Source organism: Nerophis lumbriciformis, linkage group LG31, assembly GCF_033978685.3.
Source record: "Nerophis lumbriciformis linkage group LG31, RoL_Nlum_v2.1, whole genome shotgun sequence".
Taxonomy (NCBI): Eukaryota; Metazoa; Chordata; class Actinopteri; order Syngnathiformes; family Syngnathidae; genus Nerophis; species Nerophis lumbriciformis.
In genome coordinates, this window is record NC_084578.2 from 10,630,244 (window position 1) to 10,650,874 (window position 20,631).

The window sequence follows — 20,631 nt, forward strand, 5'->3', positions numbered from 1 at the left end:
GATCGCCATGTTTATGCACCGTATTCACAGATCAAAAGAAGTGTTGCTCGACATAAAGATGGCTTACGAAGCCATGAGAAGATTGCCAATGCCTTGAAATTGAGCTGTTTCACTCAGGACAGGGCTAGCCAGGGTTGACAAGGAAGTTTAGTTCAAATACTCAGTGGTTGTGTTTAAAAAAGACTTGTGGGTGCTGCCAGCAATTGCTGCAGAGGTTGAAGGGGTTTGGGGTCAGCCTGTCAGTGCTCTGACCATACCACCCCACACTGCATCAAATGGGTCTGCATGGCTGAAAAAAGCCTATTTTAAAGATCATGCAAAAAAAAAAAAAAAAAGCCTGCAAAGAGTTTAGTGAAGGACATTAATTACTGGAAACATGCCCTATGGTTGTATGAGATTAAAGTACAAGTATTTGGTTCAGATAATGTCAAGCATGTGTGGCAGCAACCAGGTGAAGACTACAAAGACAAGTGTGTAGTTACTTGGGATAGACACCGTTCACATTTAAACAGATATGGTACCAATTACCGGTACCTAGGAAGCAATATCGGTACTCAACGGTACACATTTTTGGTACTTTTATGTGTGTTAATAAATCTCAATTGTTTGATAAAAAATGTTTACGTTTTTAATGTAACATTTGAAAATGAGCTGATTATAATCAGTGTGCTGTCCAGTTGTTATATTTTGTTTTCTTACACATTTGAGTCTCATTTACAATGCAGTTGCTCTTCCAAGACATTAGATGGCAGTGCTGTGTAGGCTATCTATGGTATGTTGTCTAACGAGGAAGTAGCTTTTTCCAGGGAGCTAAATGTGTTATGTTACGCCCTACAAAGTGTTTATACTGTAAGTATTGTGCCTATTACGCACCAGCTGTTTGATTGTAACATTCATCGTAGTTTTAGCTTTCAATACAAAATTTGGAGGCGTTGAAATCGCCATGTAAAATCGCTAATACTACTAGTAGCCTGTCTTTAACAACTCCAAGCACATTTTGGAAAAGTGAAGCCGTACTGAGCTGATGTTTAGTCTACAACCAAAAGGTGAAAAGTGTGCAACCGGATATGACATCACATGCAACAAAGGTATCAAAATACAGCACTGTTTGAATGTATGTGAATCAATACCCAGTAGTATAGACAGAATTTGGTCAGTGCCTATAAAAGTACCGAATTCAGTATCCATACCTAATTAAAACAATAATAGTAGATTTTAAATTGCATTGCACTTAATAGTCGCACAACAAATCTCAAAGTACTAGTTATTGTCAAAGCAAAATAACTGTATTGCATACAAGGCCTGTCTGACCTTAAAAGACTCCATGTCAGAGAGAAGACAGGCACTCTGCATCCGAGCACGAAGTTGGGCACCTTCGGCGGAGGTCCCCAGCTTTGCAAGTATTTCCGACTGCTCCTCTAATAAGTCTTCGGTCATGGGAGCAGGTTCCTGATAAAATATGAAAACAATATCGCAACATTGGTACATTGTAATGTTCCACTGGCATAAACTCTCTATGTGGTTGTTTAGGGCCACAACCACTAAGGGGGACCACATAATTATGGCAACCGGTCACTTCAGTAGCTGATTGTCATTGTGCTTTGCAGGTGTTTGCTTGTTCTACATTGATGGATACAATTAAACTGTTTCTGCTTAACTTCTATTCAGCGGTGAGTCAACAGGGCCTTCGTAAAAGTTTTAGTCTGACTTAGCAACACCGCGGCAGCGGCTATTCAAAATTCCATAGAGATAATTGCCAATTAAGCATTGCTTCAAACGCAGTCATCGTGACAGATTTATAGACGTATTTCTAAAACCATGGTGGTTTACAAGTTTATATTGTAGCCGAAACCTTTTTACCAATAATAATGTCGAAACAATTTTTTTTTTTTTTCATAGTTTTTTCCACCGTTTTTGTTATCAATTAATGCCGAAGCAACATAGCAGTTTTGAATTGGCTTCACAGCGGTAGAAGATATCCAACACTTATCTATCAACATATTTTTTTACCTTTTCATATAAAAATTATCTGGAATATAGACACAAACACTCAAACGCACGTATATACATACATACAACAACACATGACTATTAAACATATTGAATTGTAGTTGTCAATGTAGTCTTTGCTTACCATTATTACATGATTATTCATAGTAAATTATCCATTATGTCATTTAAAACGTAATGTATTAAATAATAATGTATTAATATATCTATATAATAATATCTAATCAGAAGTTAAGTTAAAGTTAAAGTACCACTGATTGTCACACACACACACGAGGTGTGGTGAAATTTGTCCTCTGCATTTGACCCATTTCCTTGCTCACCCACTGGGAGGTGAGGGGAGCAGTGGGCAGCAGCAGTGGCCGCGCCCGGGAATCATTTTGGTGATTTAACCACCAATTCCAACCCTTGATGCTGAGCGCCAAGCAGGTAGGTAATGGGTCCCATTTTTATAGTCTTTGGTATGACTCGGCCGGGGTTTGAACTCACAACCTACCGATCTCAGGGCGGACACTCTAACATACTTGAATTCCAATTTTGTTGGTTGTATCTCTTACGGAAACAATACCATGGCTAAATCTACTTCTCGTCGCCAAAACTAATACATAAAACCCTTGTTTATTGTTGTTAATATGTTTTGGGCCTGGCCGTGGCAAAAAATAAATTTCCGCCAAGTAGGAACTATTAACTATAAATTGAATGCTTTATAGCTAGAGAAGAAAACAAATGTTGTTTTTTTTAATACAAATAAATCCCTCTTAGCATGAAATAACACCTACAGTCACCTTTACAAGCCGCAAACATCAAAGTTTGATGTGGCGAAGGATGACTGTATTTTAATATTCACTAGTCCATAGTCCCCTGAGTGTGTTGGTCCCCAACCACCAGTCCTAGACCGGTACCGGTCCATGGCGCATTTTGCTACCGGGCCGCAAAGAAACATTAAAGAAAGATGTACATTACAACTCCTGATAGGAAATCGCCATTTGTTATAGTACATGGGACAATGCACATTAAAGAAGTTATAAAATGTTAATGTGCCAGATTGTAGCCTAAGGTTAATTTCCATCTGCAGGGTCATTGTATATAGCAGAGGTTCTTAACCTTTTTGACCTCGGGACCCAGCTTTTCTCCTACAGAGGGGCCCGGCTACTCTAATATTAACACTGAATTAGTAATCTTACTCTTGATTTTGATCATATTCAATAGATATATATAACCTACATACAGTTTACTACCTTATCAAATGATATAAAACCATGTGTTGATCACAAAGATTATTATTAATTTAACAAATAAACCTTAGGCTCAGCTCAGGGTAATAAGAAAAATAAGTACTTACCAAATAAACCATACATTTACATACAATTTGTATTATTTATTTATTATGTTGTGCTAAAATAAATAAACTAAATTATTGTTAACTAAACTGTCAACAAAATTTAAGTGCAAATAAAAATACAGCTTTACAAATGTAGTCATATTTTTTGCGCTTAAGAAATTTCTCTGTGACATTCGCGCCAGACTTCTTCTGTTTGTTTTATAATCTCATTACTGCCACAAGTGGTGGAAAAGTGTATTATACCCAAGTACCGCTGCAGCCTTTAGGTACCACAGCTGAAAAAAATGATATATTACATTCTAGAATGTGCTCGCAGCCCAACACTAGGCCCTGGCCCTATGGTTAAAAAACACTGGTATATAGTATATACCATCAACGTGCCAGAGACCATGTGTTTGCAAAGAAACACACCCAGGGCTCCCGCTACTTCAGCGTTATGGTGAGTTGATTTTTCATGGTCATTTTTTGCTGTTTTTATCTGCCACACGTGGGAAGCCGGTCCATGAAAATAATGAATATATTAAACCGGTACCATGTGGAAAATAGGTTGGGGACCCCTGTGTTACACTGCTAATATTAAAGACCGAAATGGAGGCACAAACAAAATCTGGTTTCGGGCCACCAAAATCTTAGCTGTAATGATTACTGATATGATTATTGCATTGGAAAATAACAAATAAAACTAACTAATATAACACTAAGTTTACAATATCCAGCCCTGACAAAGATCCACTGAAGTGGACACTACATAATATAAAATCGACTACTTTATTTTAGACGCAAGCCTTTCTACGTTGTCTCAATAATACCAGAAGAAAAATAGTTTGATAAATATGTGTTCTGTCATTATAAATGTATTAAAAAAACATACTAAGAATTATACTTACTTGTGTCACAGGAATAAAGAGAAGCTCTGAAGAGTTAATCAGGCTCACGTTGTTGAAGGGGTGCATTCTTCCCTCTGCTCTAGTTTTACTGCCGTGTTTGTCACTCCTATTATGCTGAGAATCATTCTCCCCCTGATCACTCAAACATTCAAAGAACTCTTCTTCGCTGTCACTCCAAGAATCCCAGGATTTGCCTGCTGGCATGGCGGTCGTTTCGCTGGATGAATTTGTTGCCGTCAACTCGGATTGCCGGCTGTTCGGGTGATCTCTTCCTTTGCTTCCCTCGGGAGCCTTGCGAAGGTTATCTCTGGCCTGCCGCCGTTTGATGCAACAATTCAGCATCTAAAAAAACAGAAACTCTTTTCAAACCACAGGAAAAAAAATGGCTAATTAAAGATACATCTCAGATCAATGGAGATATGTCGGCAAAGCCTCAGTCACCCAGTCCTTAGTAATCTGCAAAGGTTGAAATGAGGCAACGAGACTCGTCTTGTTTGGTAAAGACGCTTCCGGTACGGGGGCACTGGTACGTTGTGAAATTAGATTGTGGAGGGGGGCGTGATCTGCGGGCCTGCCGCGGAGCGGGGTGTGGAAGGACCGGCCTCGAAGCACAGCTGGCAGGTGATTGGATTACCCAGCTGGGGCTGATCATCCAATCACCTGCCATGCTTATTAGCAGCAGCCGGTACGAGACACGAGTGTGGGAGTTGGAGCGAGTGAGAGAGACACACGAGAGAGGCAAGCAGAGACACGCGGGACTGAAAAGTCCTAACGATAGTGCTGAAAAGCAAACCATACTGGTGTATGCGATTAAAAGACTTGATACAACCTGAATACCAGGCTCTCGTGCCAGTGTGTGGTGGTCAGGAGAACCCACTAGAGGGCAACCTCTACATAGATATTTACATAGAAAGATTGTGTAATTATTTATTTACATACCTTAATTGTTTCCAATCGATGCCTGTGACACAGCAGTAAAACGGCTGATCAAACAAAACAGAAAAGCAATTGATGTCTTTCTTGATCCTTTATGAGATGAATAAAATGTTCTCCTTTTTTAATAAGGTTCAAAATGTTTATCAGAATTCTTCTTACTTGTACTTTATAAACACTTTGAGTTTGACCAGTTTTATAAAGTGGACCATTTTGATACAATTTGATTTATTTTCTTAATCCATTCGATAATTTAGCCGTTAGCCAAGAAAATCCATAGATTAGTCGCACCTTTGTGTAAGCCGCAAGGTTCAAAGCTTAGGAAAAAAGTAGCGGCTTACAGTAGGGAAAATATGGTATATTAGAAAAAAATAATGGAAATGACATTACTTTAATAGGACGTTTTAATTTAATGTCAGGTTTGGCACCGGTGTGATGCTGGTGTGGTCACCTTGTGCATATGTGATGTTGCTTACATGTGGTCCACACAATACTCAAAGAGTTTTTTGCGTTTGCTCATACACATGAAAAATTAAGGGGAACATAGGGCGGAAGTACAGGCTGCTGCGGGCGATCGTGCGAAAGGACATCGTCATGGACAATCTTGTTGAATTAAATGGGTTATACTTGTATAGCGCTTTTCTACCTTCAAGGTACTCAAAGTGCTTTGACACTATTTACACATTCACCCATTCACACACTGATGGCGGGAGCTGCCATGCAAGGCCCTAAACACGACCCATCAGGAGCAAGGGTGAAGTGTCTTGCTCAAGGACACAACGGACGTGACGAGGTTGGTAGAAGATGGGGATCGAACCAGAAACCCTCAGGTTGCTGGCACGGCCACTCTCCCAACCGCGCCACGCTGTCCCTGAATTCTTTGCATAGTACTCTCGTACACCTTATTTTGAAAGTACCTGAAACTTTTGATGTAGAAGACAACAGCGAAGATCGGGTGGCTCTTCTGGCAATCTGTATATAATAAAGTAGAGCAACAGAGAAGGCAAAAATATATTTAAAAAAACAACAGCACTCCAATTCAAATGTTTTTGTTTTTGTCTTCTTGTGACTGTTTTTACCCTGAGCACACAATTTTGTTTTAGCATGTTTACTTCCTCCCACCTCCAAAGACATGCACCTGGGGATAGGTTGATTGGCACCACTAGATTGGCCCTAGTGTGTGAATGTGAGTGTGAATGTTGTCTGTCTATCTGTGTTGGCCCTGCGATGAGGTGGCGACTTGTCCAGGGTGTACCCCGCCTTCCGCCCGAATGCAGCTGAGATAGGCTCCAGCACCCCCCACGACCCCAAAAGGGACAAGCGATAGAAAATGGATGGATGGATGGATGGATGGGGTGTTTACCCAATAAACAAAAACAAAAAGGTGCAGATTTATGCGGATAATGTGGGTAATTTTAACATGTTTTATAATATAGCGAAACCTTGATTTACGAACGCCTCCATTTGCGAACTTTTCAGTTTACGAACCATTAGAGAGCGCCAAATATGCCTCTGCGTGCAAACCACTTCCTGCACACACTACGTCACATCCGGTTTACACAGTCATTGCTCGGTCGCCAATCTTCAGTGCTTCAGTGTGTGTTTTTTTTCTCGCCATTCACCAAGTTTTTTTTTCTATTTTGCTAACTCAAAATGGGTCCAAAAAGCCAACAAACCAGCCTGGAAAGAAGGGATTCGTTGTGGACTTAAAAAGCACTATTTGGAAGCAGTATGCCAATAACGTCATGGGTCACTACAGACAAAACATAAAAGCGCTGCCAAAAATAAGGCACACTGGACAGGTTCCTGGTGCAGCGAGGACCAAGTGAAGCCCAGCATGGCCCGGGTGAGAACGTCACAAGAGTAAGAGTTTCCTTCGGCTTCGGAGCAGTAACACACTGCCGCCCCTTCCTCTCTCTACCTCCACGCCCTCTCTGCATTCATCATTCATCTCCTCTTGTTGCTTGTATGCCATAAATATTCCCCGACACAAGGTAAAACCTTTTTTCTATTGTAGCAACATGGTTGTTAGCGTTTTTGAGAGCACCAAAGAGACTTTTGTATGTGTGTGTGTGCACGTGTTAACAGTTCAGCTTACCACTGATGTTGTGTTATTAGGATAATACTGTAAAGAGATTGTTTATCTATTACCCCCTTGTTATGTTTGTTTGATATACAGTATATACATAATACCTACACTTTATACTGTCTTCAAAGTGTGCATTTTTGAACTAAAAAAGGGACTTTTGTCGAGGCTAGAACCAATTATTCATGTTTACAATGTTTCTTATCGGGAACTCTGCTTCACTTTATAAACTTTACGGTGCATGAACCTTGTTCAAGAACTAATTAAATTCGTAAATCGAGGTTTCCAATGTACGTATTTTGTGCTTTACTAATTCACAACTATTATTTCGAAATTGTGAGTGCATTGGATGTAAGTAGAGATGTCCGATAATGGCTTTTTTGCCGATATCCCATATTCCGATATTGTCCAACTCTTAATGACCGATTCCGATAGCAACCGATACCGATATATACAGTCGTGGAATTAACACATTATTATGCCTAATTTTGTTGTGATGCCCCGCTGGATGCATTAAACAATGTAACAAGGTTTTCCAAAATAAATCAACTCAAGTTATGGAAAAAAATGCCAACATGGCACTGCCATATTTATTATTGAAGTCACAAAGTGCATTATTTTTTTTAACATGCCTCAAAACAGCAGCTTGGAATTTGGGGCATGCTCTCCGAGGTTGAGGTGGGAGGGGGTGGGGGGGGGGGGATGTATATTGTAGCGTCCCGGAAGAGTTAGTGCTGCAAGGGGTTCTGGGTATTTGTTCTGTTGTGTTTATGTTGTGTTACAGTGCGGATGTTCTCCCGAAATGTGTTTGTCATTCTTGTTTGGTGTGGGTTCACAGTGTGGCGCATATTTGTAACAGTGTTAAAGTTGTTTATACGGCCACCCTCAGTGTGACCTGTATGGCTGTTGACCAAGTATGCTTGCATTCACTTGTGTGTGTGAAAAGCCGTTGATATTATGTGACTGGGCCGGCACGCAAAGGCAGTGCCTTTAATGTTTATTGGCGCTCTGTACTTCTCCCTACGTCCGTGTACACAGCGGCGTTTTAAAAAGTCATAAATTTTACTTTTTGAAACCGATACCGATCATTTTAAAACCGATACCGATAATTTCCGATATTACATTTTAAAGCATTTATCGTCCGATAATATCGGCAGTTTAATATTATCGGACATCTCTAGATGTAAGGTGATGTGTTTAGTAAGTTAGTACAGTCCAATCAAGTGTGTTGAAGCTTTTAGTTCCAGTTACTAAAAAATCCTCACTATTTGGTGGAAAAGAGCTCTCTACACACACTTGTAGTTAGGTAGTCTGGTCTTCCTACCAAATAAAAAAGACCAATGTACCGTATATGGTTCTGGGTACTGACTCATAATCTTCAAAGCTTTATGGTAAAGTATTTAATATTTGGTGCATACATCAAAAGAAAGATGTGACTTTAACAAGGTGTAAATTGTCTCTTTATAATTGAGAATGATAGTGACATGTGTGTCATACCCACCCATTGATTTGGTAATTGTTTTCCCAGCGGTCTCGCAACTCTAAGACAAACTCCTGCCAGAGGTAGGCAACAGACCGTAGCCCACCATGGTGAAAGTTGACTAGACACAAGCACAGTGCCAGGCGATAGGTCAGACTTTCAACTGGTGCAGACTTCAACTGAATGTAAAGGTCCTGGAGACAGGATGAACAAATGACAAAATACATTTTTGTGTGTCCGAACACAACCACTGTACTGTAATTTTTTAAGAATGAATAACTGAATATTATTTACATACGTCAGTATTTTCGTCTTTCCGGCCCTTTCCACAGCCATTTGACGGTGTAGTTTTGTTTTTTGATGGTTTAGCCACAGCAGAGTCTGTAAAAAGATACTGAAACAACAAACAACAACAAAAAAATCACTAAAATGTAATATTCACATGCCATTCAGTATACATCCATCCATCCATCCATTTTCTACCGCTTATTCCCTTCGGAGTCGCGGGTTGCGCTGGAGCCTATCTCAGCTACAATCGGGCGGAAGGCGGTGTACACCCTGGACAAGTCGCCACCTCATCACAGGGCCCCATTCAGTATACAGTACAATGTAATATTGGAAATCTCACACATCACATAAATACTTCACAAAGCTCAATGTGTGCTGGGCATTCCTTTATGCCTATTTAGCTATTGTTGACTGGTTGTGTTTTGAATTGCATTTGCCAATCTTCTTTTGGGAATTTGTTTTTTTAAACATAATCGTTACAAATGTGCAAATAATTAAAAGGTTAAATGGTTCAATACACCATAAAATGTGTGTTGACCGCACATCCCTTCCCTGTGTGTGGTGGCTCTCTTTTACCCACCAATCGCCATTTGGGGTGGGGGTGTTTGCTGGAATATTTCAGTCATTGTTTCTACATTTTGATTGGACAGCCGAGCGCAGCCGAGGAGATAAAGCCGTGGAGGCGGATCCGAAAGCTGTCACTCACTCCGGATTCTTGCTGATGACCTCGCCCACTGCTGCTTCACCACAAAAAGTTTTACTTTCTTAAACCTTACTGTCAAGTTATAATTGGTTAAATAGATTTAAACCATTCTTTGACTAAGTATGTCCAGTGTGTCAATTTCCCCCTAAACAACAGCTGCAGGGACCGTAACATGCAGTATCGTAACCATAACCAATAACACATTCCTCTCTGCACATTGAATCCGTGTGCTTTCCTGTTATTTTTTAAGCCCCTTATTAGGTTAGGTTACTTTATTAGTACCCGAATGGTAAACTTGTTTTGCAGCCAGCAAGATCATGACATCCATTTAAACATACAGAGAACGTAACATCTTAGATATGCACTACAAAGACCTACCACATAAAAAGCATCAGAAACATTGCCAAGATCACAAAAAAGTACATGTACTCAAAGTTCCCCATAAAAAGGATAACATATATAAAATTCCACCTAGATAAGATTTGGGACAAGCCAGAATAAAACAACTTAAAAAACAATAATAAAAGAATAAATAATAAATTAATAAGTCACTATAAAACAAATATAGGTAACAATAGGCACTACAGTTTATTTAATTCTGTGATGGCAGCTGAGACAAAACTACATCTGTATTACTTTGTTTTGCCTCTTGGGACTAAAAACCTCCATCCAGATGGGAGAAGCTGAAAATGGCTATGTAGGTAGTGAGATACATCAGATAAAATGGAGGAAGCTATCCTCACTACCTAGTTGATGTAGAGAGTGGCTGGAGACAACTGAGACTCACCAATTAATTTACCTGACACTTTAACAAATTGATTTAGGGCAGGGGTCGGCAACCCGCGGCTCCGGAGCCGCATGCGGCTCTTTGATCACTCTGATGCGGCTCAGCAGCTTACTTGCTGAACCCCCCAATTTTCCCGTGAGACTTCCGGATTTCAGTGCCTCTCGCAGAAAACTCCCGGGATTAATATTCACCTATTTTCACCCTTACAGCTATAATAAGGGCGTGCCATGATGGTACAACATTTGGCGCTCTCTACAACCTGTATTAACAGAGTGCCAGCCCAACACTAGTTATACAAAATACATTTTCTGCTTGCACACGTACGCGACAGCAAGGCATACTTGGTCAACAGCCACACAGGTTACACTGACGGTGACCATATAAAACAACTTTAACACTCTTACTAATAATGCGCCACACTTTGAACCAAAACTAAACAAGAATGACAAACACATTTCGGGAGAACATCTGCACCTTAACACAACATAAACACAACAGAACAAACACCCAGAATCCCATGCAGCCCTGACTCTTCCGGCTACATTATACACCCCTGCTACCACCAAACCCCGCCCCCACCCCAAGCCTGCTCCCTCACACATCAACCCCCCCCCCCCCCCCCCCCCCCCCTCTCTCTGTGTGTCGGTTGAGGTGGGCGGGGTTTGGTAGCGGGGGTGTATAATGTATCCCGGAAGAGTTAGGGCTGCATGGGATTCTGGGTATTTGTCCTGTTGTGTTTATGTTGTGTTACGGTGCAGATGTTCTCCCGAAATGTGTTTGTCATTCTTGTTTGGTGTGGGTTCACAGTGTGGCGCATTATTAGTAAGAGTGTTAAAGTTTTTTTTATAACGCCACCGTCAGTGTAACCTGTGTGGTTGTTGACCAAGTATGCCTTGCTGTCACCTACTTGAGCAAGCGGTAGCCCCTTGCAACGTGTGGCTGATCAGGCACGCTGTTGTAGTGGTCGCTATATGCTGTACCATCACGGCACGCATGACGCTGACAAGCGCTAATCATTTGAAACCCGCGTGTCGCACCAGCTTAAAAATTTCATATAAAGGAGTGGGCGGCGTGTCTGAGACCCCTGGTTTATACATAGCACAAAGCAAAAAAAACTCTGTATGCAGTGTTATTTCATTTAAAATTTCAAAAATGTTTGCGGCTCCCATTGTTTTCTATAATTTGTGAAACTGGTCAAAATGGCTCTTTGACTGATAAAGGTTGCCGACCCCTGATTTAGGGAATTCTTGTCCTTTAGTGACAGGTGACTGAACCATGAGACCAGGGAGAAGGACAAAACATATTATATAAAAGCACGGTAAAACATGATCATGATGGTCTTGTCAACATTAAAATGAGACCGTTTTCTCACACAGTACAAACGTCGGTGAGCCTTTTTACACACTGCATCACAGTTTGCTTCAAATTTCAGTTGTTCATCAATTATAGTCCCAAGGTATTTATACTTGTGCACATATTCAATGACCTGATTTTTAATCACAGTTGGCTGTTTCACATGGGCTGTCGTCCTAAAGTCTATCAGCATGTCTTTTGTTTTTGATGAGTTGAGCTGGAGGTAAGACTCATCACACCAGCGTACAAAATCATCAATAACGGGGCGTGGCTGCTTTCATCTCCATTTAGCAGTCTAACAATTACTGAATCATCAGCATATTTGATAATAAAGTTAAAAATCAGCATTTAAAAAAAAATAAAGTTAAAAAGTCAAAGTACCAACTGATAATTGTTCTGTTGTCATATTTACTCCGACACATGTTTGTGTACAAAATAAATAACAGGGGAGACAACACACAGCCTTGTGGTAAGCCGGTAGAAATACCTTTCCTGACAGACAAAGTATCATTGACCCTAATTTTCTGGGCTCTGTCTGTTAAAAAGTTAAGGATCCAGCCCATCAAGTTATTAGTCAGGTTAAAGTGCTCAGCCAACCTACCGGTACTTATGTCTTCATTTCAATGATTTCATCAAATATTCTTGTGCCTACTGATTTTTAGCTTGGATGTTTGGAAAAAAAACACCTACCTGAAGAATCGAGTTAAGAATTTCAGCGCTAAGTGGGGACTCATCAGTTAGTCTGTGGCGTTGAATGTGCCTTCGAGCATTGTGCATCATGTTGGACACAGACAGTTTGGAGATTGGCACTGATGCTGCGGGTTCTGTCAACTTTGATAACGCAGAGCTAATATCACCATCTGTGAAGGGGGAAAAAAAGACATTTTAAAGTACCATTTTAACATGCATGCATCGATTATTAATGAGCCGCCGCAGCATTTATTTAACTGACAAATGTCTACATACACAAGACACAAGTGCCTTGTTTAAAGTTGAGACTGAACACTATGGGCCTGATCTACAAAGATCCTGAATAACACGGGCTGAGTAATGTGCGAAAATTATACAATTGCACATCATTTAGTGAGTTTGTTGTGAGGGGTCTATTGAGACTGTGTGCATAATTGATAAGAAGTACAAAAGCTGTGCAGTTCGCACTATTTAAATGAGGGTTTTGCGTGTCACCATGAAAACAGTCATTTACTCCACACCTATATGTTTCAATCTGTGTTGTTTTACTAGGAATGGAACATTTTGCAACAACTAACTAATCTGTGCCACATTTTCTGGACAACATAATGACAACAGAACCTATTTTTAGCATTCCGAAGGTGCGATATGGGAGTCGCTGCCGTGTTATGGTCCATCTGGCATGATCCAGTGGTAAGAAAATGCATGTTGCAAGAATATTTTCATAGGAGATATGCTAATAACATATCTAAGTAAACGATAGATACTAATAACATATTGCCAATGAAAAATCGCATGCAAAAAACGAGCCAGTAGACACACAAACAAAGCAATTTAATTATCTTTGTGACTGCTGGCTCCAATCAGCCCTTTAAGTCATCAAGCAGTTATACAATGGCATTGCTGAGTAGACAATGTCCAATATTTTGAGTTTATTTCAGTACAAATACGTTGACATGCACACAGATGGAGGATTCTCTCATTGTAACGCAATCTCCTTTCTCACATTTGTATGCAACTGCTGGTTTGCGTGCACCTGGTGAACGTGCTAAATTTAGACGCAAAACAGTGGCCACGAAACAGTTTCAGCCTTGATAAATCACATTGCGGCTGCTAAAGGATTACATTTACATCTACTCCTCTCAGTGATGTGGGTGTTCAGATAATCAGCATGAAGGCAAACACGCTAAATGGATTGCGCTCGCTATTCTGCTCATTTAAGAGACACAGTCCTCAGTGCTTGAGCTTAGTATCTTAATAGCATGTGCTGCGGCGGCACAATTTTGAGAAGGAACCTAACTGCAAATTGCAATTTCTTTCGCGATTTTTATATTTTATAAACATAAATACATAAAAATGCAAAAATAATGAGTGAAGTAAGACATGTTACTTTTAGACTGTCAATCAACATAGAGTATTATTGTCTTAAGGTGCCACACATCATCAGTAATAAATAAGTAGTTGTAAATAAATATTTAGCTTTATACAGACATACTTAAACCTTTTGTCTACATCAGTGATCCTCACACTGTGGTACGTGTACCGGGTTCCATCTAGGGGTACGCCAAAGAATCCCTTGACTAAAGTACAGCGTTTTATTTTCCTAGATTCAAACAGTGTTACTGTTCAAACTGTGTGCAGTGTTACAGTGGCCAAAATGTTAAATACACTTGCTAAATAAAACCTTTACCTTGTTTTTAAAGAATACTTATGCCTACTTCGCAACTTTATTTTAATAATGCTGATTATGGTGGTACTTGGAGAGAGCCAAGTGTTTTCTGAGGTGATACTTGGTGGAAAAAAGTTTGAGAACCCCTGGTCTACATCATGCTCTTAAACTGAAGAAATAACCAATAAACATTTTCTGGACAATATTTTGTCGCACAAATTATTGTCGATAAACAACATTAATGTCAGCATTATTTTGTGACCAAATTAAGCACTAATATAATCATATTATATAATAATAAAATGCAAGTTTAAAAGGATGAAACTTGTATTTCACATTACTTTAGAATTATTTACCATTGTACTGTAATTGGAAGGTAAATAACTTCTAGTTATCCTAAATAAATAAACAAAAAATACTGAAAATCTTAAAGTGCATTTTTTCCCCAGTTGGAAAAACTACACTGGCCGTTGTTTAATTTTTGTTGCCTTGTTCATCCTTGTTAATGGGCTCATATTGCCGATCCTGTTTGAAGGTGAAACATTTGGCTTTGTAATCATATTTTTATTTTTTTATTTTTGTTACTTTGCAGAACTTCTGACTAGCGAGTTGCGAAGCGATGTCTATAAATTCAGTGTGCGTAAACGAGCGGTGATGTCCTCTGCCCACCAAGACAAAGATTGTGAATGACTGAAAAGACAAAAGAGGGCTCACTGCGTTCAGTTAATTCTACTGATAAATAAACGTGCTGAGGTGCTGAGAGCAATGCACAGAATAAGACCAATCTCTCCCTGTTTGAAGCGGGAGACCAAGAAAACCAACACATACAGACGATTAATTTACTTTTTGACTATCGGCCCAGGCCTAGTTATTCACCATCAAAACTTTTTCCAAGGTGCAAGTCGTGTTTGTTACAAACATACTGGCTGCCTCCACTACAGCGCACACAATTATGCTGTTTCCTGTAAAGACTTTTGATTGGCCAGGGGTCAAAGGACGCAAGGCTCAACAGTTGTCTGTCACTCAAATGCGCTGATGGAACTGCATTTTGCAGTTAGGTTATCGCACTAATTGAAACCTTGCGTGCTCTATCAAGTTTGCAAGTGTATTAGTACACTTAAACCTTTAGTCAATTAGGCTCTTGGTTTCTTTCAAAGCAGTAGTATACAGTGGATCCCGAGATATTCCCGTCCCCGCAAATGTATAGATTTTCTTCTTTAAAATTTAGAAAGAAAATATATGTGTATATACTTGTTATACAGTAGTTCCCATACTAAAATAGGCTAATAGCACAGTGGTTGTGTAGCAACTATAAACTTTATGTAATACAAATATATAGGTAAGGGACAGTTGGATTAGGAATAGTAATAGCAACCTTTTCCCTCCTCCTCTGCCAGTCCTTTTCCAAGAACCTCTTCTGTTGTTTCCTTCCTCCCACATAGCTTGAAGAACTCTGTCAGTAAGTCGCCTGCAAAGAAAATTTTTAATAAGTCAAACTTTAACCTTAACAAAGCTGATTGCCTAGAAAAACTAGGCAACCATATTTGATAACTCATGTCTGAATTGTTTGACCAGTGCTCCTTAACACGCTCTTCCAACAATTTCACAAGGGTATTGGTAATTCCTTTCTGTCATACAAGCGTAGGATATTTTGAAAGAATACCATTCGGCCCAACCCTTGCAACTATGTGATCACACAGTAAATATTCAATATCAGCTCAGAGGAGCACTAGTTAAGACAGGAGCAGGAAAACACACCAGCAGAAACTCTTCATATAAATGAAGGGTTAATTAACCAGGCTGAGAGCTAAAACCTAAACAAAAAACAACTGAGTTTTCATCCCTTGCCTTGTTTGCTCTATTGATTTGAATATTTTTTTATGGAGAAAAGAAGAAAAAAAAAAAGAAAAATTTATTTTACAGCAATTGACCCAACATAATAGTTATCAAAAGACTAAGGTTCTTTTTTGTACTCCGTTATCCAAATGTGACTAGATTTCAAACTGCTTTTGTGTTCCGTGAGCTAATCAATGCTGACAAACTAAATGAATAAAATAGAAAATAAAAATTCCCTGTTGCTACTTGATTAAAACACATCACCAACACTTTTCTGTTGCGTTGAAACAAGACCGGATTATTAATGTGTTTGAGGCATTACTCTTTTTTAGAAGAAAGGAGACACAGTTGTGGACTGTCTCAACCAAAAGAAGCTGGTCCCCTTGCTTAATAATCACTGCTGTGAAAAAATGTACATTTTATACAGGAAAGTAATAAGAAAATTACACCCAGGTACATTTTGGGGGGCAGGTGCAAAAGCCAGTAAAATGGGCACGAATTACAATTTTATAAATTATTATCATTAAGTTAAACAGCAGGATATTTTTTACTTATTTAGGAACCAATACCAACTCAAGTTATCAAATATTATATAATTTAAAAAAAACTAATGTGTATGGTAGAGACATGTTTTTACTGTTTTCTGACAAAATTGAAACAAACAGCATCACATGAATGTTATACAGTCATTTCTCGTCCCTAAATAAGAAATCCAATATTTTCATAGCCAGAGCATAAAAAACAGCTTACTACTTCTGAATAACTTTTTAACATTATGATAACACTCTTGACATGAAGTAACACCCTTTAGCCAGCATTACACTTGTTTAATCCAGTATAGTAATGCTGTAGTGTTGATATTATTAGTTTATTTAGTATATTTTTTTCCTCTAAAGTGTTTAATTTAGGACTATCCATGCATCCATTTTCTACCGCTTGTCCCTTTCGGGGTCGCGGGGGGTGCTGGAGCCTATCTCAGCTGCATTTGGGCGGAAGGCGGGGTAAACCCTGGACAAGTCGCCAACTCATCGCAGGGGCCAACACAGATAGACAGACAACATTCACACTCACATTCACACACTAGGGCCAATTTAGGACTAGAAATCTGTAATATATGCTTTAAAATAATTAGAAAATATTTTTTTTAAATCTGCAATGTGGTAGAACAACAATTTTTGTGCGTGATGTGGCGAGGGATGACTTTACCCAATACATCACACGAGACTGTCGTAGTTAAACTTAAGGGGGGAACTGGGCCTATCATTCACAATCCTTACGTAAAACAAGAACACATGTTTTTCTTTTTTTTTATGCATTGTAACTTGCAAATAAATGCTATCAAAAGTCGGCTAACAATGGAGCCAAGGGGACTCGCTCTATTCGGCCTATAAAGAGCACTAAACAACATCCATTATCGTTTTATATACTGTACACCATTGGCGTTGTTAGGCCTATTTTAGGGGGGCTTAAGCCCCCCTAAAATATTCTTAAGCCCCCCTAAATAATTTGGTATTATATATATATATATAAGGGAATAAGCGGTAGAAAATGGATGGATGGATGGATATATTTTTTTTTTTTTTTTTTTTTGACAAATACATGCCGACATATTCATTATAAAGTGGCCCGAATATGAGTTAAAAAAATAATCATATAAACTGTCATTATTCACTCAGTTTCCCCTCACTTCATAGCGTAAATCACCAAAAATGAATCCCGGGCGCGGCACCGCTGCTGCCCACTGCTCCCCTCACCTCCCAGAGGGTGATCAAGGGGATGGAACAAATGCAGAGGACAAATTTCACCACACCTAGTGTGTGTGTGACAATCATTGGTACTTTAAGGTAGAGAGCCCCTTGAGTGTGTCGGTATCCAATTCATTCCACTTGTTCATATAGAAAATGCCCACATCACTCAAAATCCAGTCCGCATTTTCTCTGCGACCTTGCTTGCGGTCCTTGGACTTGTTCATATAGAAAACGCCCACATCACTCTTGTAGAATCTATATAAAGTAATATACATTAGCCTAATGTTAAAATAATGAAAAAAACATAACTAAATAGATTTGTTTTATTGTATTGTTACATTAATAGCTGTTGTATTATTATAGGATGGCTTGTTAAACATTTCATAGAATTTTCAGAGGGAGGAAAAACCAAGACATTTAATATAAAATGTAAAATGAATAAATACATAAAAAGAAAAAGAGACAAAATGGTTAAAAGCCATCGTCCCGGGGAGCATTTCATTTCGTCCCGTGCATTTTAAATAATAATAACAATGAATACTTTCTAAGTCTTTGTTAGCCATTTGTGAAGTTTTGTGCTCGTGCGCTACGTTCGCTCTCTTGGGGGCTAAGCCCCCCCTGTCCTTAAAAGCTAGTGACGCCCTTGCTGTACACACTGTAAGTATACATGTAATGTAGTAACAGGCACATTCATAAAAACAGGCAATATTTACGTATCTTGCTCATTTTAAGCATACGGCGTCTTATTAATTCCTAAGATGCATCACAACGTTTGCTTTTCCTTTCAACAACAACATGGCAGATTTCATGAGAGACAACAAAGACTACTTTGGGACAAATAATGATTCAAAATGTTATATTTTTGAGCCTGAATATAAGGAGGTTGAGCTGCACGTTTTAGAAGCTGTGTAGTAAACAGATGCAGCTTTAGCAAAACACTAAGCATCATGTGGCAATATTGATAAGTGCTGAACAAAATAGACAAACTACTAACATAATAAAACAATCACTAACTGTACAATGTCTGCTCTCACTGGGATGCTGACTGATAGGATGTTTATATTTTCCCGTTTAGATGAAGAAATAATCACAATCCTCATGCAAGTTTAAAAAAATTAGCATCTTTAAATGTCTTTGTCACCATCTACCTCTTAGTTGAATGTCAGAGTTGACCAACTTGTCGGTTTATGGCCACAACCTTCTACTATCCCAGTGAGATGCATGATTTGTAATCTAGAATTAACTTTCACCGACTCAGAGGCGATGCAGCAGCTCATCGGCTCAAAAGGTCAATATAGCAGCAAAAGCTAGTTAGCGCTCTGTGATCACGGTGCCGCTAACTTTAGTGCTTATAATAACAATATCTTGTTATTATATATATACTTGATTAAAATTCAGGTCACAAGTTGTAAATGGATTATTGTTGGCGGTTTTTGGATGTTTTTTAGAGGGCTTTATGGGCACAATAGACACACTGACTTTTGCTAGCATTTATTTACGAGTTACAATGCATTAAAAAACACATGAGTTCTTGTCTTTCATACGGATTGTGGATGATAGGCAAAAGTCCAAAAAAGTGCAGTTCCCCTTTAAGACCCACTTTTCATCCTAATAATTAACAAAACTGATAAACTTGTCGAATTTGTAGTACTATAAAACTGTCTTGAAATAACTTGCATGCCTCTTACTTTCCCCTCAGAATAGATAGCTAAATGATTAGAAGGGTTCTTTTTTTTAAAAGGGGCACAGTTCGAGCCCTGGTCAGGGAACATCTTATCTTTTTTTTTCTTTCTTACAGTTATCGGTGAAATACAATTAAAATGAAAATGCCTTTTTTTCCCCCTATTTTTCTGGGAAATCTCCCATATAGTGAAATGCAAATGTTGACAATATCTCCCTTCTTTAAACATGACCAACATCGATAAACAGCTTACTGCAGGTGATTGTGCACTACGTCCATGATGAGAATATGTAAAACGCCTGACAGCGACTGTAACCCCCTGTTTTTATGTTCCAAAAAAGCACCTGGGGCTTCATGGTTGTAGGAGATTTCAATCACATGACTGACATACTGTCACAGTTTTTACAAAGCAACCAGAAGACAAAAAAAAATATTTGATCTAACTACCTGGTGAACATGGCAGTATTACAACTCCTTTTCCCGCCATTAACATAATCCTACTTTTCAGCCAGTTTGTTTTGCTGCCCCTGCCTGCCTTCCACGGTCTGACATGTGCTGCGTTTAACTCCAGGTGAATTGTTCGGATCTGAAAAAGGAAGGAACGAATGATAACACTGGTGGACACTGCCGTATTTATTGTAATATTCGTAGAAAAAAAACACCAAACTTTGCTTTTAATTACAACTAGAAAATGAATACCTATCCCGAGCGACTTTCATCTGTCAACATTTTAAAATGTTGTACAATGCTTTTTCGACATAATCGAGGATCACGTAATATCTCTAAAATGGGAGCATGGGCCTTACTTGTTGTATTATTTACTTGGATATGAGGAGCTAATAAATGAAAGATACAAATTATATGTGAGAAAACTACTAGAAACACGTCATACATGTCCTGCAGGACCATCATTCTCCAATTGTTAGAATATGCCTTGTTCCTAACTTTGCCAATGTTATAAATCAATGGTTTGATGAGCTGTGCAGGTGTAGTCTGAACATACACAAGCAGTATCCCTGAAGAATATCAGAATTATTCCTTACCCTATGCCTTAAAGGGGAACTGCCCTTTTTGGGGTAATTTTGCCTATGATTCACAATCCTTTTGTAAGGCAGGAACACATATGTTTTTCTTTATT

At 39.0% G+C, this 20,631-nt stretch overlaps 1 protein-coding gene across 1 annotated transcript in view; it reads right to left on the reverse strand.

The window, feature by feature from the left end:
* The window catches only part of rab3gap1 (RAB3 GTPase activating protein subunit 1), a 61,932-nt gene that overhangs the window by 12,093 nt on the left and 29,208 nt on the right, over positions 1-20,631 (reverse strand). Inside the window, exons 12-18 of the mRNA XM_061926586.1 lie at positions 15,604-15,696; positions 12,560-12,729; positions 9,037-9,132; positions 8,760-8,932; positions 6,090-6,144; positions 4,240-4,581; positions 1,312-1,449 (exon numbers count right to left, since the gene is read on the reverse strand). Of these exons, the coding sequence (XP_061782570.1) occupies positions 1,312-1,449; positions 4,240-4,581; positions 6,090-6,144; positions 8,760-8,932; positions 9,037-9,132; positions 12,560-12,729; positions 15,604-15,696 (1,067 nt within the window). The remainder of the gene's footprint in view (positions 1-1,311; positions 1,450-4,239; positions 4,582-6,089; positions 6,145-8,759; positions 8,933-9,036; positions 9,133-12,559; positions 12,730-15,603; positions 15,697-20,631) is intronic.